Here is a 25,108-nt window from a genome sequence, read left to right as displayed (position 1 = left end):
AGAGCTGCGGGCCCGGCTCTTCCGGTCACGTGTAGGGGAAGGAGGTGGCCGTTGGGCGGCGAGGCGGAAGTGGGTGTCTGTGCCCGTGTGCGTGCTTGGCCGTGAGGATGCGGGTGAAGGTGCTGAGCCGCAATCCCGACGACTACGTCCGGGAGACGAAGCTGGATCTGCAGCGCGGTGAGAGCAGAGGGAGAGATGGAGGGAGGGCGGCTCCGGCTGGGCCGCCATGCGCTGCTCGGGGGCTCCCACGCTCCTCCTATGGCCGCGGGGTGGGAGCGCTGCGCAGCGCTTTCTCGTCCCGGTTCTGGTTCTCGTGGGGCGCCCTCAGTGCTGCGTGGTTGCTCATAGGAACGTTTTGTACTTGTTACTGATTCTTTGCTGGCGCCTCATCGTGTACTACATCCTGTACCAAGATTGGCAGAGTCTTGCTGGTTTTACTGGCGCTCTTTTTTCCTCGTATTTGTCACAATTCTTCTTGCGTGATCGCACCTTTTCACCTCTAAGATGTTGAAAATGAGACATAGGTTCTCCTTAGTGTCAGAAATCAAATGTGTAAAACCAGCAGCCCTTGTCAGAAGGAGCAGGACCATATCTCCCAGCACTTAAAAGGGGATTATAAACAGGAGAGCAGTCAGCCTTTTACTCAGATAGATAGTGATAGGGCAAGGGGGAATGGCTTTAAGCTCAAGGAGGAAAGGTTTAGGTCGGATGTCAGGGGAAAGTTCTTTACTGTGAGAGTGGTGAGGTGCTGGCACAGTCTGCCCAGAGAGGTTGTGGATGCCCCGTCCCTGGAGGTGTTCAAGATCAGGTTGGATGGGGCCCTGGGCAGCCTAGTACCAGATCTGGAGATTGGTGGCCCTGCATGTGGCAGGGAGGTTGGAACTTGATGAGCCTTGAGGTCTCTTCCAACCCAAGCCATAGTATGATCTTGGGGCTTGGTTTTATGCAGCCACCTTAAGCGAGATGGTAGGCCCACAGCAGTTTAAAGTGCATGTACTTTGTTGGTTTGATTCAGAGATGAGTGGCTGTGCTGTCATACCAGTTATTCGTAATTATTTCATTGTGGCTTTGTAACTAACATACTGAAAAAGAGTAAAGTCACCAGCTGGGACAGGAACTTAACACATCTTTATTTTTCTGGTGTGATTTGTATGTAAGCTGTTAAAACAAATTCTCTGTCGTGTGATAGGGTGGTACACAATTCAATTTCATCATATTTCAGAGGTTTTAGTGTGTGTCAGATATCCCTTGGAAGTCAGCAGGCTGAACTAGGGATTACTTTATGGTGCATGATCTGGTGTCATTTGCTCCATTGCGCTTTCGGCCTTTTTACACAAACCAGAATGGAGCAGGTAGCACCAGAAGCACCCTGTCAATGCCCGCTGTCTTTCCCAGTTTCTTGCCAGGTGTATCTGCATGGACAAATGCAGGGTGGCCCTTAGTATTGTGCGTAAAAATCTCAGTGTCCCAAAAACTCCCCACCTGGCAGGAAAGTTAATGGGAAAAGTTTTCTAATTCAGTTCACCTTGACCTACAGTTCTTATTGCATTACTTATGCCTGTGTTACTCTTCTTGCAGTTCCAAGAAACTATGACCCTGCACTGCATCCATTTGAGGTTGCACGTGAGTACGTCAGAGCTCTGAATGCAACAAAGCTGGAGCGGGTGTTTGCAAAACCTTTTCTAAGCTCACTCGATGGCCACAGAGATGGAGTTAATTGCATAGTCAAACACCCCAAGAGTTTGTCTACAGTGCTGTCTGGAGCATGCGATGGAGAGGTAAGCAGTAGTTAGGAACTTCAATGAAAAGGTCTGTTTCTTCTTTTTCACTGTTAAATGCTCCCTACTTCATGTGGTTTTTTTTTTTTAGTTGTGGTATTACCTTTTGTTCAGATGTGACCTTCTCTCAGAAGGTGCAGCTTGCCCAGTTCAGGACAGTGTTCCTCAAGCTGTAGGTTGTGACCTCCCAGTGCATACAGAGTTTAAAACAGCTTTAGGCAGCAGCTGTCAGCAGTGAGTAGCAGCAGTTCCTCGTACTGCAGCTGTGAATGTGGACTATTTGCAGTCTGTAATTGTTTTTCTTCCTATTCTGCACCTGCATCCCCTCCAAAGAAGGTGAGCTGCTGCAGTCAGAAGATTACATCAGATAAGATGTGGGAAGGGATACACAATCAAAAACTTTGTGGAATAGTATAGCATATTGTTTAAAAAACAACAGCAACCACCTCTTCATTTGCTTGAAATTTTAAATAGATATTTAAAAGTAGCAATCAAGGGTACTTTAAGAGTCAGCTACAAGGGGGGAGGGAATTGCCTGTCTTCTCTGTACTCTCTCACACACTTCATTTGATAGGGTTTGTATATTTTAAAGAGGTATTCTGGGTAGCTGGCTGCTTTCTGCCTCTCACAGAATGTATGCACATCATGTGGTGATATAGGGGAACTTCTCTTTTTTTTGAAGAGATGGGGAATATATTTATGTGAAACTAGACTTCTTATCTGCTGGTAGAGCAACTGCAGTACTGAGTGCTGACAGTATGTGGAAATGGAGCTCCTGTTTTTTTTTTTTTCTTTTTCTAAATGGGCCCAATTTCTCAAACTGAAATATTTGTGGAAGCTGGACATCTGTATAAAATGAACTGCAGCAACTGGACTGAGAACACTTTGTTTGTTGCAGAGGTTATTTTCTTGTATTTTTCACTTTAAAGAGTTTATATTTGCTAAAACTATAATAGCTGTTGCTTCTTAGCAAGAATTCTAGTTCAAAAATAGGGGAATGTAAAAATAAGTGTACAGTCTAGATGGGATAAGCAGTGAAAAGTTGCACTTCTGAATTTTTTTTCAACAAGGGAATAAATAATTTCAACATTATAAAATCTGGCCATTGTTCAAGCCAGCATAGGTAGTTTGTTACAGCATGTGTGAGCTCCTGTACTTGAGCTACAGGCTGTAGGGGGGGGGGGAAAAATCTTAAGAACATACAGAATACTCTTGCTTTTTTGACAGGTTAGAATTTGGAACTTGACCAAACGACAGTGTATTCGTGCTTTCCAAGCCCATGAAGGCTTTGTTCGAGGCATGTGTGCTCGTTTCTGTGGTACATCATTCTTTACTGTAAGTATATTGTCTCTCCTTAATGTAGTCTAACACCTGTTCACCATTTGTTTTCCAGTAGGCAACTTCTCTTCTATACAACACTTAACGAGCACCAATTCTGAAGCTATTTGTATTTTATTCAATTTGTCTCTGAACCTGACAATTGCTTCTGATGAAAATGCTTTTTGGTGCTGTGTTATGGGTGTAATTCAAGATTATGGAAGAAATAAATAGAGATAATTGCTAGAGGATGGCCATCTAATTTCATTTTGAATAAACTAGCTTTTGTTAGAGCAACAAGTATATTACATGTATTGGAAGATTTGAGTGTTCACTTTTCTAAATATTTCTATAGCCTGTCGTTAAAGATAGGCAGGTAATTCAGGATGGCTTCCATTGGATAACTATGTTCAGTAAGGTTATGTGAGTAAGGCTTTACTCTTTTACATTAACTTCATGTAACTGAGTTGCATGCAAGCTGTCTGAAAGTAGTGAGTCTTCCTGTTTGTTATGAGGACGCCAGTTACAATGTCAGGAATATCTCAGCAGGAAATTCTTAATGACTCCAAATTACTCTTTGTCAATCAATCTTTCTGAAAATTGAGAGAGGGGAGGAAGAAACAGAAGTAGCACTGTCAGAAGAGGAAGTTTATCTTGTATAGTAAACATTTTTGTCTGCTTCCCTGGCCCAGGTCACTGTGCAGTGATGGGGAAGGTTGTTTCAGCATAGTGTGAGAGGCGGTGTGGTGTTAGGCACGCACAACTGGAGCACCTGAACTGGAGTGCCTTGCAACAGTTTAAATGCTAATCAGATCATTCCCAAAAGATTATGTGGAGTTCAAGGTGCCATCTGATTAAGAATCACAAAACATAGTCTGACATAACTAGTTTCTCTTTACAGCTTACTTTTTCTACTATTCAAAGCTGGAAGCATCTCCTTTAAAGTTGGAAAGTATCCACAGTGACAACTAGATCACAGAGGATTTTTTGGGAGCAATGCTTAGATGGTTTAAATAAAACTTAGTTTAAAAATCTTACATGTTTTAATGTTAAATGTTTTTTGTTGCTTAAAAAGCAATAAAAAGGAAATTGCTCCACTGCTTCCACAGGCAGGCTGTATATAAGCAGCAGCCACTTGGAAGTCAGTTTCTCTCTCACATTTTCTTATTCCTCTACCCCAGTTTTTATTGCTGATACTATATATAGCACAGAATACCCCTCTGGCCAGTTCAGGTCAGCTGTTGTTTCCTCCCCTCCTTCCCCCCAAGTCTTCTTGCAGTCTTCTGCAACCCAACCCTAGCCTACTTGCTGATGGGAGAATCAAGGATGATAACAGTGCAAGCACTGTTCAGCAGCAGGCAAAACACTGGTGCTGCCAGCACTGTTCTTGCCACAAATCCAAAGCCTGGCACCATATGGACTACTGTGAAGAATGTTAACTTTATCCCAGCCAGGCCATGTATGTTTACTTCATCAGTTCTTAGTGAAATATTATGACAAGTGAAACCAATTTTCTTGCAGGTATAAAAGTGAATGGTGAACAGAGAGAGCACTTTATTTTTGTAAATCTAGTAATCCATTCTAGTTTGCAGAGTTCCTCATACTTAGTTGCACAGATGTCTGGTGAATATATTTTTGTGAAATGCATCCTTTTTTCACTCTTTCTAGGTTGGTGATGACAAAACTGTGAAGCAGTGGAAAATGGAGAGCCCAGGATACGGAGAAGAAGAGGAACCAATTCATACAATTCTTGGAAAGGTAGTATAGATAAGCGTTGATTTCCCACATTCCTTTTGAATTAAACTGAGTCAATTCTTACCTAGCTTTTGGAGAAAAGAAAAATAGGTTGATATCACCTGTTATCATAGTGTGTTGCAAAGTGATGGCATCAAATTTTGTAATGACCCTTTTAAAGTACCTTCAAAATTTTATTCTATTTTATATTTAACTAGAGAGGAGTATCTCAAATGTTAGCAGAGACTGCTTAGTTCTGTCTGTACTGGTCATCACTCTCTTGGGAACTGATCAGATCTTCTGTAGTTGATTTCTGTTCAGCTGTGTGTTGTAAAAACTTAGTCTTCATTAAATAATTTTCTTTTAATGCTGTATCTTACAGCATTTCAAAACAGAGTTTTGGTTTATTTTTGACAAAAAACAGATGAAAAAATGTATACTTCAGCACATTCAATTGTTCTTAAAATCAGTTTATCAACACTGAATGCTTTTTATGAATAGACAACTTGAAACTCTATATCTAGTGATTATGTCTCACTTTCTAATTGAAAATTTGTACCCTTAAAATTCCATTTGCTTTGAAGTTAGAAATGCACTTACAAAGCATGGCTAATGCCCATCCATTGGAAGCTAGCAATAAATGCACGCATTTCTGTCTTGTAGACAGAAAGAGCCCAGAATGTCAGCCTTTTGTAGAGCGGTGCTCCTGATAAGACTCAGTTTCCAGCAGGAACGGTAACTTGGTTTTCAGTTATATAAACAAATAAAAGCATGGCAGTGTAACGTGTAATGATCAGAAAACACTTACATACTTATACATTTGGTTTTGTAAGCTTTTTCTTTTTTCCACTTTACAGACAGTGTATACAGGAATTGATCACCACTGGAGGGATGCTGTTTTTGCCACCTGTGGCCAGCAAGTAGACATCTGGGATGAGCAAAGGACCAGTCCCATGTGTTCTCTGACGTGGGGTTTTGATAGCATAAGCAGTGTAAAATTTAATCCAATTGAGGTAACTTTTTTGTTATGTATTGGAAGTCAGTATTTTTCTTTATAAGCATAAGGTCTAAACTGTCTTAACATTATCTTTAACTGCTTTTTCCAAACAAACTTCGTTATGTGTTTCAATGTAATATGTAGGGAGCTTTATATATGTGTTTTCATAGGCATATTCTGTTAGAAAGTGGTGCTGCACATTTATCTCTATCATTTCATCCTGTTGATGGGAGAGAAAAGAAAGCAAAGCAGGGAGGGCTGTGTTCTGCCTGCAGCAATACATATCTGTATCTCAGTTATGTGGCTTAGCATTTGTGAGGTTGTGGAGTTTTCATCTGTGGCACTTGCTAGTGGCAGCAATTTTTCCTCTTGTGGCAGAGCAGCAGCCTCTAATCTGCAGCAGGTCATGGAGTGCTGAGGCTGGCTGCACTGGTAGTTGAAGTCAAGTCTATTAGAAAGTGTTACTTATCAAGAGGGCTGGGTGGATTCTGAAACTTGCTGGAAAAGCTATTTAAAGTGTTCAGAATTAGCTGCATGCCAAGAATGGTAATATATTTACTTGAGTGAAGGGAACTGCTATTTGACTACCAGCTCAGTGAAATAGGTATCTGATATGAGTTATTGCTTACACTAGAAATTCTTAGGAGACAATACATACTGATCATTTATTTATTTGTTTATTCAGACATACCTTTTGGGCAGCTGTGCTTCTGACAGAAATATTGTGCTGTATGATATGAGACAATCAACTCCATTAAAGAAGGTATGTTCTCTGAATTTTAACAGAAGCTTCTGGCAGTAATAATCATAGTGAATATGAAATAGTCTAAGTAGTGCTAAAGGTAGAGAAAGCAAAGCTCTGTGATCTCACTGAGTTTTCATCTTTAATGTTGAGTCTTTTAACTGAGTTTGAGTAAATTTTGAAACTTAAACCATGCAGACTTAAAAGAGCCTTTTCCTGCATTGAGACAGGCTGTCGTGCTCACTGCATTGTAATTCTTGATAAAGTGCCTGACCTGACAGCAATTTCACAATAAGAACTTCATGTTCTTGTATTGCATTCTCTGTATGTGTGATTTTTTTCTTTCTTTTTTTTTCCCCCCTCCTTGCCAGAAATAAACAAGGTAATTCCTAAGGCACTTTCTTTCCACCACTAGAGAGCCTCGCTCTGCATGTGGAGGAGTCTTTTTCTTTTTTATGGAGATAAATCCTTCTCTATGTATGTACTGTAAACATTTCATAGCCAAGTTCTTAGGACCTTCATAATGCGGTCTTGTCTTAATAAGGACTCTTTTTCTTTTTTCTCCCTTACTTAATGACTAAGCATATCTACAGTCGGTCAAAAGTAGAAGGCGACTGCTACAGGTCTAGATGGTTCTGAAATGCTATTTAATGCCTTCACAGTGACACGAATCACTCTCAACCCAGGTTTCCATGCAGAATGTCAGAACTGTACAGAGGGTCCTCTTCTTAGGCTCTCTTTTAGTTCCAAATGCCACTGCTGCAATAAACTGAGTGCTGTAAGTTGGAGTGAATAAATTATGAAACAAGATACAGAGCAGGGACCTTGACCAAACCTGACCCCTTTTGAAATAGAAGCTGGATTTCCTAGCAATATTAGAGCTACTTTGAGCTATGATTTAAAAGACTTATTTTACTTGTAGTCTGTTTCAATTAGTTTTGCGATCATTTTGCAGTGCCTAGGAAACTTGAACACGGAAAATTAAAGAACCCTCTTAGATTGTTTGCTTCTGTAATAATTATATATCATTTATATTTAAAAAAAAAAAAAAAAAAACAATAATGGAATTTGAACCAATTCTAGTGTACAGACTGCTGTAAACACAAGGTTTTTCATTGGCCTATCCTTTCAGTAAATTTCAGCTCTCAGAATTGAGGTCAGTTCAGACAGCTGATGATTGCATTCTGCTCTGGATGCCTGTAATTTCTGAAAATTAGTAGTAGTTTGCAGTACAGACTTCATATTGGGCAGAATAACGTCACCTAGGAAATGAGGATTTATGGAAAATGTGAGTCATAAGGATATGAACACACTCAAAGGATACAATCCTTGTTTTTTGTGTAGGTTCAGTAGAGGCCATCAGTATTACATTGTGTTCATTATTTAATAAATATAATTGGTAAAACTGTATTTTGTTATACATATGTATATGTGTATTTTTTGATACGGTAAGGTGAGAGCAGAAATATTCAAACTTCAGGATTTTCAAGTAGGATTATGACTGGCCTGCAGTGTTACAGAAAATGATCTATTTGTTCGTAAAGTGCCCCATAGTTATACATCAGAATGTTATAATAGCTTTGCAGATGCTGGTTCAGAGCATTAATTAATGACAACATTCTCTGAAATACCATTTCCTAGGCATGTTTGTTTATACAGTATTTAACAGTATACATTAATGTAGCTGTAAATATGATGAAGTCAGATCTTTAAGATGATCCAGGTTTACATGTTAGTTTCTGGATAAATGACTGATGAGAAGTACTTGCTTTCAAGATGGCTTGCAAAGTAAAATTTAGTTGCAGTGATCGCGTGTTGAGGGGCAGGAAGTCTTGAGTTCCAATCATAGTGCTGCTAAATATACGTCTCCTCAAGTATGTTGCTACTGGTCTACCATGCTTATGTATCTAGAAGGTGTTTGCTTATCTCTTGTGGTATGAAAAGCTTTAAAATATAACCAGTATTTTACTGTCTGCAGCAAGGTATCAATGGGTAAATGTCTTTCAGGTTATCTTGAACATGAGGACAAATACACTCTGTTGGAACCCCATGGAAGCTTTTATTTTTACTGCAGCAAACGAAGATTACAAGTAAGTGTTATCCTGCTTGTTGATAATCCTGATCATGGTATGTTTTTCAGTCTGCTAGTGACTTATCATCATGTTAAAACACATTAAAAAAAAAAAAAAACACCTATGTAAACTTCAAGTTTGAACATTTAAGTAGTAACCTAGCAAATTATAAACTCAGTGACTTAAAAAGGGGGAAAAAACAAACAAACAAACAAAAAAACCCCACAGAACAGACCCCACAATTGGTACTAGACTGCCTGTTCCTCTTCCAGGCAGCCTGTGCAATTCACAGAAATACAGTTTTAACCTATGCAAGCATAATTTACAGTAGGACCTGGCAGGGAAATAATATTGGTCCAGTCTGAGGCAATCAGTATAAGTGTTTATTTTCTTACCAGGTCTTATGAAGCTTGATATATTGTACCAATCACCTATTTTGATGTGAACATCTCTTAAAATTAATCTTTTATGAAATGGTTCCAAAGACTGCAGTACTTACCCTTTCAGTTTCTCAGAGCTGTTTTTTACTTCTGGGCGATACTGTGCCTGTGAATAGCTAATCTGCTATTGAAAAAGCTGCCTCTTCAAAACTAGGCCACTGCAAAATGTGCTCTGTATCCTTTTTTCCAGGAAGTCAGTGATCTAACAATAGATCACTGCTTTCTTTTAGAACATAGGATTTTTTATCACTTATCTTAAGGCTGTTTTTCCAAGGAGATAGAATCTGGCCCAAACCTTGAAAACTGACATTGTACTGAAAGTATTACTTTTCACCTGTTCTGGTTATGGTGTGATAAGGCTATCTAATCTATTTATACATCACTGTTTTCCCTGCAGTAAGCTAAATTTGGTAGCCATTAAGGTAAATTCTTCTCTGGTAAACTGTGTGCAGCGTGTATCAAAAACATGCATGAAGTGTTAGCTGATTACATGAAGTAGCAGTTTTGAAAGTGATGCTAGCATACTTTTTCTTGAGAATTCAGGAGGAGGAGGTATAGTTGCCAGTAAGTAATTGAGTAGAAGACATTGAATTAATTCCAACTATGCATTCATCTGTTGGAAGGAGGGTGAAAAGCTTACTGCTAAATGAGAGAATTTTAATACAGTAGTTTTACCAAATAGTACACTTAAAGCTAATTTAATTAAATGCTTTGTCTGTAACGCACCTTTATTTATTGGTACTGGGCAAATAAATGATGTATGCAGTTATTACACCTTACTATGTATCAGCAGGTTTTGCTAATTCACAGGAGTACAAGTAAGCCTCAGCTGTGAAGTGCTTAACAGCAAACCAGCTGTGCTCCAGCAGCTATGTTCATTTTCATTTTTACAGGCAGTGTAAATGGTGCGGGTCTTCAGCTCTGCTGACGTAGCGTCTCTTTCTGCTGAAGGACCAAGCTTTACTTGGATTCCTACAGTCAGTGGTTGTCTGGTACAAAGACAACTAGGCTATAGGGAAAGGTGCCAACCAAACAGGAATTTCGCAGCAGACACTGAATTACCAGGAGGTTCAAATATGGGAAAGTCTAGAAACCTAGGAGTTGATGGGCTTGACATGATGAGGATAACTGATTGAGAAGTGCTTGTCTGAGTTCACATGATATGTCTGAGGAGGGAGCTAAGAAAGGCAGTGTGGTAGTTGGAGAAATAGGCGAAGTCAATGGCCCAGGGACAGATGCTGTACGGAGTGGTAGAGATCTTTGTTACTTGAGAGTGAGCAAAAAAAACCCACCAAGGTGTGGTTCAGCCTCTAGTTATTACGCTTTTTTTCAGGCTCTAAGCACTACTTCGTTCTTTCCTTTCATTTGTTACTTGCAGTTTTGAAGAATTCTCTCTTGAGGTTTGGTGTGTGCATGATTAAAGCAGCTGTTAAGCGAAAAGAACTATTCACTTTGGAGTTGTTTTTGGAGTTTCACTAAGCAGTTGATATGTTTATTTTGCAGCTTGTATACTTTTGACATGCGCTACCTTACATCACCTGTGATGGTACACATGGACCACGTGTCTGCTGTTCTTGATGTGGATTATTCACCCACTGGGAAAGAATTTGTTTCTGCCAGCTTCGATAAGTCTGTCCGCATTTTTCCTGTAGACAAAGGTCACAGCAGGTGAGTGATTTTACAACTCTGTCTTGTTCTCCTGCACCTCAGTAATCCACAAAAGTTCTTAATTCCTAACTTTGCTGAGGAATTCACTTGCAGTGGATCTGGAAGCCTTATTCTGTATACAACTTGACACTAACAGGTCCTGTAACCAACAGCTAATTCTGGAATGTCTTAGAGTAGAACTTGTATTTAATAAGTAACTGTACTTTAGCTATTTTGTATTAAAATTACAGTGGAGTCCTGTTGGTACAATTTCTGAATTATGTTATATTTGGCTTTTTTCTTCTGTTTTTTTTGTTTTGTTTTCTGCTGCATAAGTATCCAGGATGGAGGCTATGTGTCTAAGAAAGCATTAGTTACTTGTATAGAAGACCAACTTCCATTGCTGTGTGTGATACCACTTATTGTATACGAAATTGATCTTTTTCCCCTATGCATACTCTATGAATTTGTACTTTTTCCATGACAGCTTTCCAAGAAGATGGAGCATCAGTTCTGAACTACTGTTCTTATGTGTACTTTTTTTTTTTTTAAACTAAGATCAATCTCCTTTTCTTTCCCTGTATATCTGTCTACAGTCTTTATAAGTCACTTTGTACTGTGTCACCACTGAAGTTCACAGTGCCTTACGATATTGTAACATTTGGTTTTCCAGCACTGTCTTAATCCTGTATGGATGATTAGTAAAGATGCTGTGAAAATCACTGTTGTGGATTCCCAAGGATCAGTATGGAATGCTTTTGTGATCTAATTCCATGCACTGCAGTACAGTGTTCATACTTTGTTAACCAGGTTCTGAGTCATATGACAGCGCTGTGAATACAGTTCAGTTTGAATTAGATTTTCATGTATTATTTCATAAAGCAATGTTTTAAATATTTTGCTGAAGTTCAGATTGAATCTGTTTTTTTTATTTTCTTTTTCAATTTGATGAAAATCAAAGCAAGTTATCAGGTTGATCTGGTATCATTTGTTCTTCATAAACCCACCTTCATTATTCTCTGTCAGCCTTTTGGGTTTTTTTCTCTCCTTTATTCTTTTTCTTTTACTCTCCTTCCACTGTCTCCCCACCTTAACCTTGTCCCCCAAGAAGGTTTAAATTTCAGGTGGTTTAGAGGGGATGGGGAGTGCTGAATATTAACTGGGAGGACTGTGTCTTTATTTTGGGTTGTTGTAATTTTGTATGCATTACTTAACGTGTCTGTATGCTCCTGTACCTCACTGGAGATTGAGAAGGGCTGTTGTTGTTTTCCTTTATAACATAACCTATGAGTAGTTTTAATTGTTTTTCCTGTCCTGCAATACTTCTTGAAATATAGTTAGGCAGTGTAATGCCTTTTTTGGTTTTTTTTTTTTTCCCTTTTCCTACTTTTCTACTGTTAAACAGCATGGTTAAAATCTGTGCTCCCCAGGTTTTCTGTACTGTGGAATGTTCGCAGGAGGGGTGATAGGTGTAGTTAAATCACTTCATTGAAATAACAGATCCCATAATGCAGCAGTAAAAGAGTTAAAGGCTTTATTCCACATTACAGCAGGTTGTTGATAAGGAAGACATTTTTCCTCTTTTTCTCATTCTTTTTCCCTGAATGAAACATTTTCTCTTCCTCTCCTTTTCTCTTTTTCTGTCTTTTTCTTTGACTGCTGTAAATCCTAGTGGGGAAGAGCCTTTCAAATGAAGAACTTAGCTTTGTATAAGCTGACTGGGGCATTCTGGGACACCTAAAATTTGCTAAAAGCTGTACTCTTTGGGAACAGCATAGTTGATGTAAATACTATGGGGGAGTAAAAGATCTCCAAACAGAATGTCTGATCCCTTTTGGGAAAACAGGGGTGGCACTTAAGGGTATTTATGAACAAGAACCCTGATTGGGTTCCTATTCACTCAGACTTCTGATCTCCCACCAGGCTGAAATTGAATCTCCTAACTTCCACTGCTTTGTATTTAAAAAAAAAAATAAATAAAAATAAAAAAAAATAAAAAAAAATAAAAAAAAATAAAAAAATTGTAAAGTTGTATAGCCATGAGAAATAATACATATTAGGAAGCTGATTTCAAGTCAATAAATGCCTGGTAAATGGAGCTTGATGTCTGTGTGGGTTTTTTTTAAATGACATATCCAAGTTATTTGGCCATCTTCTGTGTTTTTCCTTTCTCTAAAAATGGAATTTAATCAGTTGTGGTGAAAGCAAGAGAAGGGAGAGAGGCTGAAAATTCAGGGAGGAAGGGAAAAATCCTGAATTCCTCAAAGGTGAATGAAAAAAATGCATTACTGAGCCAAATATTAAAATGACAGTAACTACAGGAATGCTTATGGAAATGCATATGTGCTTACACAGTATTAAACCTTAATGTCAGTAAAACCTGATGTAAGCATCGGTGTTTTTGGAAGGTACTTGTGCACAGTTCTTTGCAGTGTTCCTGTAGTGTAGAGCATCACTTGAGTGTGAATTACAGTGATGGTTAATGTTACGAAAGCTTACTTAAGGTGATACATGGGTTATATGCTCTTCTCACACTCCCACACTGCCCAGATCAAGCTCAGTCTAGTTGTTCATGGCTTCTGAATAATGATTTTGTATTTCTCTTCCGCTACTATTTGGGTTTTAAAGATAACTGGGTAGAGGGAAGGGGATGGTCTCAGCTGCAGTGCGTGACTGATGAGCCACAGGGGTTGGGAGCAGTGGGTGAGGCTGCGTTCTGAAAACTATTTAAAAACAAAAAGTAAAAGCTTATTCTTTTGTGAACAGAAAATTCTGCTATTTGAAAGGCGACATTGGTAGGAAAAGAGATAATAAACCGTTTAAAAATGTTTCTCTTTACTTTAGAGAGGTGTATCATACAAAGCGGATGCAGCACGTCATCACTGTAAAATGGACTTCAGATAATAAATACATTCTGTGTGGCTCAGATGAGATGAATATTCGTCTGTGGAAGGCCAATGCTTCTGAAAAACTGGGGGTGGTAAGAGACTTTTGCTTTTTGTTATCACAAGGCTGGATGTTTGAGGTAGTTTTTCTTTTTGTTGTGACAGCTGGTTAGCCTGTTCAGCTTCTGACTCTATTTCTAAAGGAAAAATGTAAAGTTGTAGCATGACTTGTATTTAATTTGAAAACTAACGTGTGCAATACAGCTCTTTGTGTTTACTGTGGCTTTTAGTAAGATGAAGTGCGTTTTTATCGCTACACAAGGTAATTTTCATCTTGTTTAATTTTAACAGTAATAATGAGTTCTAATTAACGTTTTTTTCTTGATGCTACAGGTGAGTATGCATAACCTTGCACTGAAAGCAGTACATTTGAGTTTGCTATGTGTAATTGTCTACTAAAGCTTAAGGTTATAAAAAGTTATAAAAAGTTATAAAAAGTTTTGACCTGACTGACTCGTGTTGAGTCCGTGCCACAATAAGCATATGCACTGCTGCAAGTAAACTCTACTGCAGTGCATAACTGAGATGGTCATTAGCTTATGTAGCTCTCAAATATCAAACGTGTGAGCTAGACTGAACTCTATTTAGTACAATTATACAATATAGCCAGTTTGGTTGAAGCCTTCCTAGTAAGAGAGGACTTCAAGCTAATTAGTAGCATATCTTTTCAGTTACGCGTGTTCAAGAGGTTATTAGTGGACAAAGCCAAAATGTTCTGTTACAGTTACCACTTGCATATATTCATTCACACAGATGAGTTAAAGTACTGAGTATTAACTTCAAAGTGAGAATTTGATGCTTTGTCCACTGGAAGTAATGCCTTCATGTAGCTTTATGTTGTCAAGGTACCTTGGGGTTGCTTACACTGCATTTTCTGAGCTCATCAGAAAAAGCAAAACTGTCAAGTAATTCTTGGAGGAATTCCGACTTGATCTTGTAGAATACTGAGGTGGGAGGAGAGGGAAGCTGGAATTCAGGGAACAATATTGTACTGTTAAAGGGACAGGTCTGTTCCATACAGCTGTTTGTGTGTGGGGAATGTTGAAGTGATAATGTCTGCAGGGAGGGAAGTGAATCTGGCAGGGGTGGTGGGTCAGTGGGAGCACTGAGAGTGCTGGGGATGCAGGGTGGATTGGGAAAGACCATGAGCTGCTGGGCACTGGGGAAGATTGCATATGGAGCAGCGCAGCTGAAATGACGAGCATGTCTTTAGCCATAGCTCAACATAAGCATTCAGAAGGCTTGTTACTTTTTCTCATGCTTGCTATAAAGTAATGGGGGGGAAAAATGCCTTTATACCCTGTACAGCACAGCATGTGTGGTTACAGGCTGTTACATTTAAGTTGGATTTCTTTAATGGACTAACTCTGTGTTTGGGATGCTATTTTTTTTTTTCTGTTCTGAACTGATTCTTGGGATTTTTTCCAAGTGTGCTTTAGTAAAATATTTAACATGTAAATATCAGGTTTGTGCTTGTGAATCTCAAGGGCTTTGAAGAGCTTGTTCTGGACATTTTGATATGAGTTTTATGTTGAATTTGTTTAGATGCTGCAGTACTGGGCAAGACATGTTACCTGTTTTTCTGTTGGTGTATGTGTAGGCTCACAGGAACACCCTTTTTACAGGGTTAGCTGAAGTTTTGTCTCATTAATCACAGTCTTCATAGTTAATGCAGAAGGACCATTCTGTCTCTCTAACATTCTGTTCCAGAACAGAATAATCTGTGGTATTTTTACCACACATCTTTATTCTGTAACCTTTTTGTGATGGACAAGTGGGTAAAAAGAATGTCAAAATAGCATTTTTGTATAGAATGATTACTAACATTTTAAAATAAAAACAAAATTCAATCTGTTGACTACTAGATAACATCAGCTCCTTCCTATGGAACAATAAGGATACTTTGCTTTTAGAAGTATGTGCAAAACTGACTGCTTAGAATCATAGAATCAGGGTTGAGAGAGACCTCTAAGATCCTCCAGTCCAAGTGTCCACACATCGCCTGTATTTCCCACTTAAACCATGTCCCTCAGTACAACATCTGAACATTTTTGAGAACTTCCAGGGACTTCTGTGTCACAGGAATACTATGTACCTAAGGGACTACATCACTATAGTCCAAGTACCTGAGAAAATGACATTCTGTCCTCTTCTGTAGTATTTGCATCAGTGAGAACTGGCTGTGGATGGGTCTAAAAGAGGCACTGCCAGTTTTGATTGTCAGGTGCTGAGTATGTTCTGCACATTAATGCTCTTGTTCTTTAACCTGACTGTGAATTCTATGCATGATAGGCTGTGCCTGTTTTTTAAGTATATTGCTGCTATTTGGCATACCTCAGAGAGTCTGGTGTGTAGGGTTGCGTTTGGCCGACAACTACCAAGATGACTGTCAGTTATCTGTAATGTGTAGGATCAGTTGCATGTTTCTTTCCTTCTTTATTTTTCATTATCTGAAACTGAAGTTATCATTTAGAGTAAGCATCGTGTTACCTTGCAATATCGAAAAACACTTTTAAGAAAGCAAGACTACTCAGGAAAACTTCAAAGGAACAGATTATGTAGAGCTACTCTCATTTCAGATGGATGGCGCTGATGAACTCGCAAAAATTATATTATAATAAAAAGTGATAATGTTTCACAGCCCTGTATCTTATGTGGAAGCATGCTCAATCATTATATTGCTGAAACCTTGAATTTAAAAAGTTATAGAATTTTGAATGTTGAAGTAGTCACTGTCTGGAGCTGCTATAGCTGCTGTAAAAATGCATGGCAGCACTATGAAATCTTATTTTTCACACGTTTGGAGATTAATTATAGGTGTGAAGACTTAGGGTGGAGTCTTTATGGCTTATCACTTTCTTGGATATAACTTCAGACTATCACTTGGATGCAGGCAGCAGTATTAATCCTTGTCCATCTGGTTTGGTTGTTCCTGACTTTGTTGCAGGTGTTAATGGCTACTTATCAGATTCCACTGTTTTTCTTTAGCATCTGCTCTTTGTTGGAGGACTGGTGTTCTTATCTTCACAGACATGTGCTCACTCAGTTTATAAATGTCCAGCTCTTCCATAGTCAGCGCCTATTTTTTGAACATTTCAAATATTCAAGCTGAACATTCAGTAATTCTGTCGGAAGTGTCAGAATGTGTCTTAAATGCTTAGTTGCTTGGTCTGCTATTTTTCTTAGCTGAGAAGATTTGATTGAATGACTCATCCAAAGGTCACAGTGTTTCTGATATAATGCCAGCATCTTGAATACATTGCATTTTGAGATGGATTTTTTTGGGGTGCGGAGGGATAGCAACCAACATCCTGCAAGAGAAACAGAGAAGGTAATCATCAGATGTTGTGTTCTTTGTTGGGAGTGTATTCTTACCTGGAACTTCACAGTGCTGAGACAAGGGAGTTAGACTGAATACAGTATTTGGGTTGTGACTGATGAACATTAATCCAGTTGGAGAGTTGTACTTTCTGAGCAGTGGCTACCCTAGCAGTCATCAGTTCTGACATGCATGTTTCTTTAGGTTTTTAATGTATTTGGCATTGCACTCATTATTTAAAATCAGTGAAACACTGAAATAAGAACCCAAGTCTCTTAAGGAGCCAGAGGCATGCTGTCTGCTCTCCACTGACAATGAGTTTTTATGCAGGGGTAACAAACCCAAATCTTTCTGTTGAGGCAATTGCAGAAGTTGCTTTAAAATAATATGCAGTGCTTTTTTTAATTATTATTTTATAAAAATTGCTTTTTTTGGTTTTGTTTTCCCGGTAGCAGTGTGAAGGCAAATAAGATTTTATAAGGTTTTGTTTTTAAAGCAGTAACCGTGTAGCTCTGCATGTCCTGCAACAAAAGGCCCAATTTAACAGGAGTTTTAGGGTACTGCAAACTGTTCAAATACTGTACATAAAATGTGATGAGTTTGTGAGGCTTTTGTGCCTGAAGTCTTGGAGAGGGTTGGAATTTCTGAAGAAGAGGAATACCTTTGGATTGGAGGAAAAAAGTTACAAAGGTCCTAGCAAAAAGACTGGAAAAGCAGTGATAGAGTAAGTTTCAATTAGTAAAACTGTAAAATAGCTGAGGATTAGACAGTGCTGGGTCATTGGAGAAGAAAACTTGATGCTTGGGAATGATTTGTATCTCAGTAAGCATAAAACTAGTGTGAAAAATGGGTGTAATAGAAGTGGAACAGAGGTTTTATACATTCTTACAAGACACAGAAATAACAGCTTTCAAGTATGGACTGAGTGAGATTGGAGAAAGTACAGTTACAAGTCTTGGTTTTGGTCTAGCAATGAGCATAAGCAGGAGAGCATCAAAACAGTCCAAGTAATTGTATATCCTTTCAGTCTCCCTCTGGTATACGGTTCTGTTTTGTGAGATGGGGCTGATAACAAGCAGCACCAGTATTGTGTGACAAGGCATTCTCTTCAGAGTGATTTTCCTTTGTGATTCAGTGCACACGTAGCTCCATCCCTCTAGCTACGATTCTGTGCTCTTCACTTCCTTGTTACCTTTTCTTTTGTCTGCTTAGATGTTAAGAAGCTGTAAGGTTTTGATTCAAGGGAATAATGAGTAATAAACTTCATAGCAATTGATTTTAGAGTATTTGCAGCATAGCAGTTGGAGAAATTACAAATAACAAATTACATTGTGGGGAATTGCTGGGATATGTTTGCAGTCTAAAAATGTTTCATCTGTGTTCTATCTGCCTTAACTTCGAAGGGCAATCTGGACGGGAGAGATAAACAGCAACTTCCTATTCCCCTGCTGAATTAGAGGAAACTAATAGTGCAGAGTTTTTAAATACTGTGTGATACAAATGCACAGACTTAAAAGAAGTATGACTTGCCAAAGGTGACTTTAGCTCTGCAGTCAGGGCTCTGGAAAAATGCTTACCTTCCTTCTGCATGGAGGGGTCAGGAAATAACCAGCTTCTGTCATCTGGAGAAAGAAAAGAGGGCATGGTTTAGTGAAGCACGTATTTTCCTATTGCTGGCAGCTCGCACTTCAGGGCTCTTCCTCCCTCTTTTCACTGTGTTTGCTGCATAGCAATGCTCTTGTAGCAGCACAAATCCTTGCATACGCGTGATTTCTGATTTCTCATACAGGGAGGGAATTGGATGTTCACTTCAGGATATATGGAAAAAGGGTCGCAAGTCATCTGAGTGTGTCTCACTCGTGATATGGAAATCCCAATATTTTTTTTTTTTTTAATGCTCTACAGAGTGTTATAGTTCCTGTAAACAAAATCTTGAATCCTGCTACCTTGTGTTGCTGCCTTCATGGCATTTTCCTCAGCTCAAAGCATATGGAAAGCAGTGGTCTTCTTCAACTGTCCAAGATGGCCTCTGCAAGAGAGAAATTGGAATTTGGCACCTTACTTCAGTCTGCTTTCTTGGCTTGCTAGTATTTTTGGCAAATAGACACTTGTCAGTAATACAGGGGTCTTCTTGCTTTGTTTTCTTTTAGTCATCATGTGGACGCATAGCCTGGCATATTAGGCACTGATGTTCAGTAATTGAATGCCGAGACATCAGCTAGGTGTGTTTCTAAAAGCTGTATTTCACACAGAGATGGGAAGAGACTTCGGTATATCCACTACTTAATCTATATTAATTTTTTAAAATAAGGTATCCTGGATGTATCTTTAATCTGCAGATTCACCTCTTGTCTGCAGAATCACCAGAGTTATACTAAATCTGCAGCAATTTGCTCTTCTTAAATTAAAGAAAAATAATTGAATATAATTAAAATAAAAGCTCTTTGATTTTGATTATGTTGGCAGTTTTGGGCGGAATGGGAACACCTGGGACTCATTGAGAGAGAACTAACTCTTGAGGCTGGCTCACTGGAATGAATTTCGCTAGAGAGACTGGCTTTATTGTGTTAGAATTGAGGAATGTATTCACCTGCAATTAGAGAGGTTATGAGCAATGTAGGTAAAGCAGAAGGGTTTCCATCTGTGAATAAGATGGTGTGGACAAATGGAGATTAAAAGTTAATACTGTGATACTTGAGTAAGAATTTTGAGTGACGAGCAACTCTCCATCTGATACCTGCTTTGTTTTTGTCCTAGAAGAGAAACTGCTTTGCCATATTTTTGAGTTATTGCTAACAGATCATTAGTGATATTTTTTAACTAAGTTGTATAATATATCCAGAATTTATGCAATGTGATTGAAGTAGCTTCTAAAGGTGACCTCTGGAGTAGAGAAGAAATAGCTGATTGCTAGTTTCAAAAGGGGAAAAAAAAAAAAGGTATGTTCCATAATGGCGGTGGAATTCCCACTTTTTTGGTGTAATAAATTGGGGAAGGGTTTGTTGTTCTGCCTTCTGTGTCTGTGTTTGTCTGAAACTCAGGTTCTGTTTACTGTTCAGAAAGTAAGAAATCAATGCACTTAAGTCCATTGCAGGCACTGATTAACAGAACTCTGAACTACTGCTTTGTCCGTAAGACTTCAAGTGCAGTTAGCAGTGGATTCAGTGCATGGGGAAGGGTAAAAGACTTGTGCTGCTGCTTGTTTGAGAGCACAAAGGGTCTTTAGATGTCTGAAACAGTGGAGCTCTGTAGTGTCTTCACAAAATACAGGTAGGAAGGAGAAGACAGGGCTTGTCACAGTAACATATCTACAGCCTAAGTGACTTGTGCAGTACAGGGCTTTTCTTCATATGTCTTTGCTTGCTGCTGTGGTTCAAGTCCATATGAATCCACAATACTTAGAAACTGCTATTCCTTGTGAAGCAGTGCATGCTTTAAGCAGAAACACTGCAGGCAGTTTTTCCTTTTATGAAACAAGTGCTAGGACCAGAGGAAACATGCCTAGGTAAAAAATAAGTCCTCCAGAGATTAAGCTGCAAGAAAGACACTTCTCACTTTCAGTGTTGTTAATGGTGGCTTAGACATAATTTTAAATGTGGATACAGTTTGTCTTTTGGGGGTAACATTGGCATTCCTATATTTCATGTTTGTGATACAAGCTGGAATGCCCTGTGTACCATATAGGCAAGTTAATACTTGAATTTTCATATGCAGTGTGCTTCCTAATGGATCAAGACACCATGTAAGGTTTTGGCCATGTACAGATCTGTCTGCAAAGCAGTTCATGAACACAGTTCCTCTTCAGCTTTTGTACTTATACTGACTAGCGATTAAAACCTGCAAATCTTAGTTTCACAGCACAAGTTACACTGGTTAGGAGAACAGCAGACTGAGCAAGGAAGTTTTACCCTATCAGCCTTTTCTATTCTTCCTTCCTTGTGTAGAGCACATTAAAATCTTGTTCTGGGAGAATTCAGTTACTGCTCTGAACTTTGAGACTGTGATGTTTTATGTTTGAGCAGTGAGTCATCATTGAAGATGTTGGTTTTAATGTTTATCTACTGTAATTCTCAAATAGCTGTAAGCACTAAAACTTGCTAGAAAGAAGCCATTTGAATTAAAAGTTCAAACTGCTTTTTAGAGAAACCTGGAGTCAAGTCCCTGTTTTTTATACATTTACCTGTGTTGTTTTCCTTGTAGCTTGCACCACGAGAGAAGGCAGCTATGAATTACAATCAGAAGTTGAAGGAGAAGTTCCAGCATCACCCACAGATCAAACGCATCGCTCGGCACCGTCACTTGCCTAAGAGTATCTATTGCCAAATCAAAGAGCAGCGGATCATGAGAGAAGCTCGGCGGCGGAAGTATGTCTTCCTTTCCCACCTTTGTTTTATCTTTGTTTTAACAAAATGTTGACAAAACCGGTGCTGTGGCAGCAGTGTATGGGAATGTGTGAGAGGAGCAAGTATGAGCTACTTCTAGCATCTGAAAAGGGATCAGGAATCAGTGGGTTGATTAACCTGTGATTGTAAGAAAAACACGGACAAATGCCAGCATCAACAAGGAGTGGCTGCTTCCCAGTAGTTTGCTGGTGGACCAGGAGTGAATGTCATGTTATAAGGAGCTACAACGCTCTGTTACTGTGACATAATGCAACACTGCAATGGCGACAGAACAGCCTGTCTGCGGGGAATGTTTTGGGGGTTTTGTGTTTTTAGTTGCGTTTTTTTTTTTTTTTTTTTTTTTTTTTCTTTTTTTTTTTAGTCAGACTCTAGGATGAGTATTTTCAGTCATGTGGATCATTGTCATGTATTGGAGCAGAATATGGCATACTTTACTGTTAATCTCATAGCTGGAGTAAAAACAAAGGTGTTGGGTTTTACTCATCTTTCAGGATTGCCTGATTTTAAGGGTGCTTAACAAAGGTGCACTGCTCCTTTTCAAATAGGGAGATATGTTGGTTCAGTTAAAAGTAAAACTGTTATTATTGTATTTGAATTTTAAGATGTCTCCACTATTCGCTTAAGAAGCTGTTGTTTGATAAAACTTTGTGCTGACTACTGAACTGCATTTTTCTGCTTTCTGTTTCTAGGGAGTTGAACCGTCGTAAGCACAGCAAACCAGGATCTGTGCCAGTGGTGTCAGAGAAGAAGAAACATATTGTGGCAGTAGTGCAGTAATTGTTTTCACATATACAAAATGTTGCAATGAAAGAAAATGTCACAGTTGAATGAATACACAGTACAAAATATTATGGGCATTGGTAAGACAAATGTATGGGCTCCAGAGATGTTGCTTTTCTTACAAGCATAAACTGATTCCAATTTGTGAACTCACTGCCTGCTTTGGCTAGTCATAAGAATTGGCCCTGGAATCATTTATTACCAGTCTGATGTTACTGCTCTAACCCTGTATTTCAGTGGAGCTTGATATTTCTGATGTGAGCAGATAGCTTGATCACTGGTGTAGGATATCAGTAGTTCAAGTTCTATGCTCTGATACCATTACAGCAAAATAAAATTGAAATTGATACAGATTTTTGAGAGGCAGGTAACTATTCTTTACATTAGAACCATGAAACCAGTTATACTTAGGGAAATTTTTGACAGAAACCTAGTAAAATAATAAATGACCTTAATGCAATGGAGTAGATCTTGATTATTCCAGTTGGCAAATATTCTGCTTCCTATTTATTGCAGCACAATGTATTGTTTCCCTTTTATCTAAAAGAACCTCTCTACAAACAGTTGTTTTGTTTTGCTCTTAACTATTGTTATGACTTGACAAAACTTCAAAGACTGTTAAAGTTACTAATGTTAATAAGAGCATAGTTGAATAAGTCTTTTTATATTAATTAAAACTCTCAATCTGGATAAAGATGGCACAAATTTGTAACAGACAAACTTTAGATGAGACTTAAAATAAGTTTCATATTTGAAGTTTATATTAAAAAATAATAATAAAAGCTTTACATTCCCCAAGGTACCAGTAGCCTGGAGGGTTTTGTTTGCTTGTTTGTTTTGACTGGGAAATGCTTTGCCTCTTTTCCAGTGAGGCAGATTTGGCTTTTTGCTAGAGTTACTCGGGTACTCAGAAAACTTCTGGAATTTACTGGGTCTTTTATTCTGTAACCCTCTTGCAGAAACGTGACGCATTTAGTGGCCACAAATGTTGCTTAGTATTTTCCATGCAAAAGGAGGTTTTCCAACCTTTTACTGCTGTTTGCAGTCAGTAACAGCATTTCTTCCAACCCTCTGACTTTATTAGCAAAAAGTAATGAATTGAATTATAATAACCTGAGTTTTTTTTCCCTCTTTGTAATTACCATATTGAGTGCTTGTTTTTGTTTACTATACTGGTCCTAACATCCATAGGTGTTTGTAGTTTTTACTCTTTCACTTGTTTGTTTCAACGCTGCTTGGGCAAAGTTCCTGGATCATCATGATAAAGTGATAAGAGGCCATAATGTATCATTTGCTCTCTGGATCTCTTACCTTATGGAGCTATGCAGGAAGAAAAGCAGATTTGAAGAGCTATAAGTAGGATGATGAGAAGCAGTGGAACAGATCAGGGAATAGACTGATGCTGGCTGAGTGCCTGCTGCACTAATACAGTGTGTCTGTGCCAAATAGTTTATTTCCTTCCTGAAACATTGAGAAAATTTAGGGAGAATGTGTGATCCACAGCATGGTTTGTGAAACAGCTGTAGTCAAGTCCAGAGCAATTTGCAAAATCAGACTGATATTCTGGAATTAGAATTTTCCAGCCTTGATTCTTCATATTGAGTTGATGTAGTTGGTTTTTCATTTACTAAGTCATGTTAACTTGTGGTGTGAACAGGCTTTACCACGTGGGGTTCACTAGCCTTGGTGCAAAACTCTGAATGTAGCTGGAGAGGTTTCTGTTTGAAGTTAGGTTTGTCACAGCATGGAACTCTGCTGCATGGCAGAACTGTGTCCAAAGCATCTCTTTATGTTCAGAGTCCTTTCCGTGCTGTTGATTTCAGACAGGCCCCCAAGTGGAGCTTCTAGTAGGATCAGTAAGATCTTCCTGTTTATCCAGTAAGATAACCATAACCTCTCAGCTTATCAGAGAGATTGGTGCTGTACTGAGAAAAGAAATTTTAAAGATACAGAGGCTATTGCATTTGGATATGAATTCCTTTTCTTTTTCAAGTTCTGTGAGTTTGGTATTATGCAGAGATCTTAGTCTTGTCATCAAATATATTCAAGTGGGGCACCTTCTTTTAACATTCCAAGGTAAAGTCTGTGTTCTGGAATCAGGTGTTCCCATGGCTTCACATGTTACTTGTGAAAACAGGGTAGGTGTGGTCTGGGCCTTTTTGACAGGAGGATGTTCAGAATTCTGCAGGTGCTGTTTGTGGTCTGTGTGCTCAGGGGAGCCCTGGGCATGGACTTATACACACTCTCACTTGTCTCTCCATTCACTCACCATTGGTACTTCCCTTAAATGTCCCATAGAGAGTATTGCATATTACTATAATCCTCTTAAATCTCATAATAAATTTTACATGGTTCCCACATTGTCTCTGTTCTATCCCTAAGTTCTCTTTCCCCTGTAAGAATCGTTTAAACAACCTCTTCAGTATGCACAGCTTTCTATGGTGTTTCTTGCCAGCTTCTAGTGGGTTTGGTACCATTCTAATCGTTTTAATCTCCTTTGGTTTTAGGACTAGTGATGCAGCATGCCTGATTTTCACCAATAGTTCTTCTGATCCTTGCCATATCTTTGTGTTTAAGATTAAGCAAAATAACCCAGGTAATGTGGACCAATAATGGAACAGTTGGAGTAGAGAATTCACCTTGCTTAGTCCTGGAGGTCTGCAATACCAATGTGGTGTGTTTACAGCTTTGTATTCCTGAGCTTCTCTTGTACTTGGTGGAGATAGAAATGTTTAAAATAAAGGAAAATAAGTACTTATAGGGAATGTTTTTATGTTAAGATTTAAAACTTTGTTGTATTTTATAAGTAGCGCTGGAATACTAAGCTAGTTAGTGTCTGAGTATCTATTGAGACTGGGTCAGAGTCATGTACAGATCAAGTTTAAAATGAACAAAACCAATAGGAAGTGTTACGTGCCTTCTGGAAGTTTTTGT

The 25,108-nt window shown here is 38.7% G+C and overlaps 1 protein-coding gene across 1 annotated transcript; it reads left to right on the top strand.

Moving 5' to 3' along the window:
- The first annotated feature begins 43 nt into the window (after positions 1-43).
- Positions 44-24,532, top strand: DCAF13 (DDB1 and CUL4 associated factor 13). Its single transcript, XM_042808969.1, has 11 exons — positions 44-177; positions 1,579-1,778; positions 3,006-3,113; positions 4,764-4,853; positions 5,687-5,842; positions 6,512-6,589; positions 8,576-8,658; positions 10,584-10,748; positions 13,572-13,707; positions 21,192-21,355; positions 22,084-24,532. The coding sequence occupies exons 1-11, from the start codon at positions 108-110 to the stop codon at positions 22,169-22,171; spliced, it is 1,338 nt and encodes a 445-aa protein (XP_042664903.1). The 5' UTR covers positions 44-107; the 3' UTR covers positions 22,172-24,532.
- Positions 24,533-25,108: the final 576 nt, after the last annotated feature.

The sequence above is a fragment of the Centrocercus urophasianus genome, unplaced genomic scaffold (genome assembly GCF_019232065.1).
Source record: "Centrocercus urophasianus isolate 14NV4802_14NV808 unplaced genomic scaffold, USGS_Curo_1.0 seq_11, whole genome shotgun sequence".
NCBI lineage: Eukaryota > Metazoa > Chordata > Aves > Galliformes > Phasianidae > Centrocercus > Centrocercus urophasianus.
Note: the sequence above shows the minus strand (reverse complement) of the source record. Positions and strands in the feature narration are given on the sequence as shown.

Coding starts and splice junctions, on each gene's coding strand:
- DCAF13 (XM_042808969.1), top strand. CDS start 108: ATGCGGGTGAAGGTGCTGAGCCGCAATCCCGACGACTACGTCCGGGAG. Junction 8,659..10,583: donor GCAGCAAACGAAGATTACAA/GTAAGTGTTATC, acceptor TTTATTTTGCAG/CTTGTATACTTTTGACATGC. Junction 13,708..21,191: donor CTTCTGAAAAACTGGGGGTG/GTAAGAGACTTT, acceptor TTTTCCTTGTAG/CTTGCACCACGAGAGAAGGC.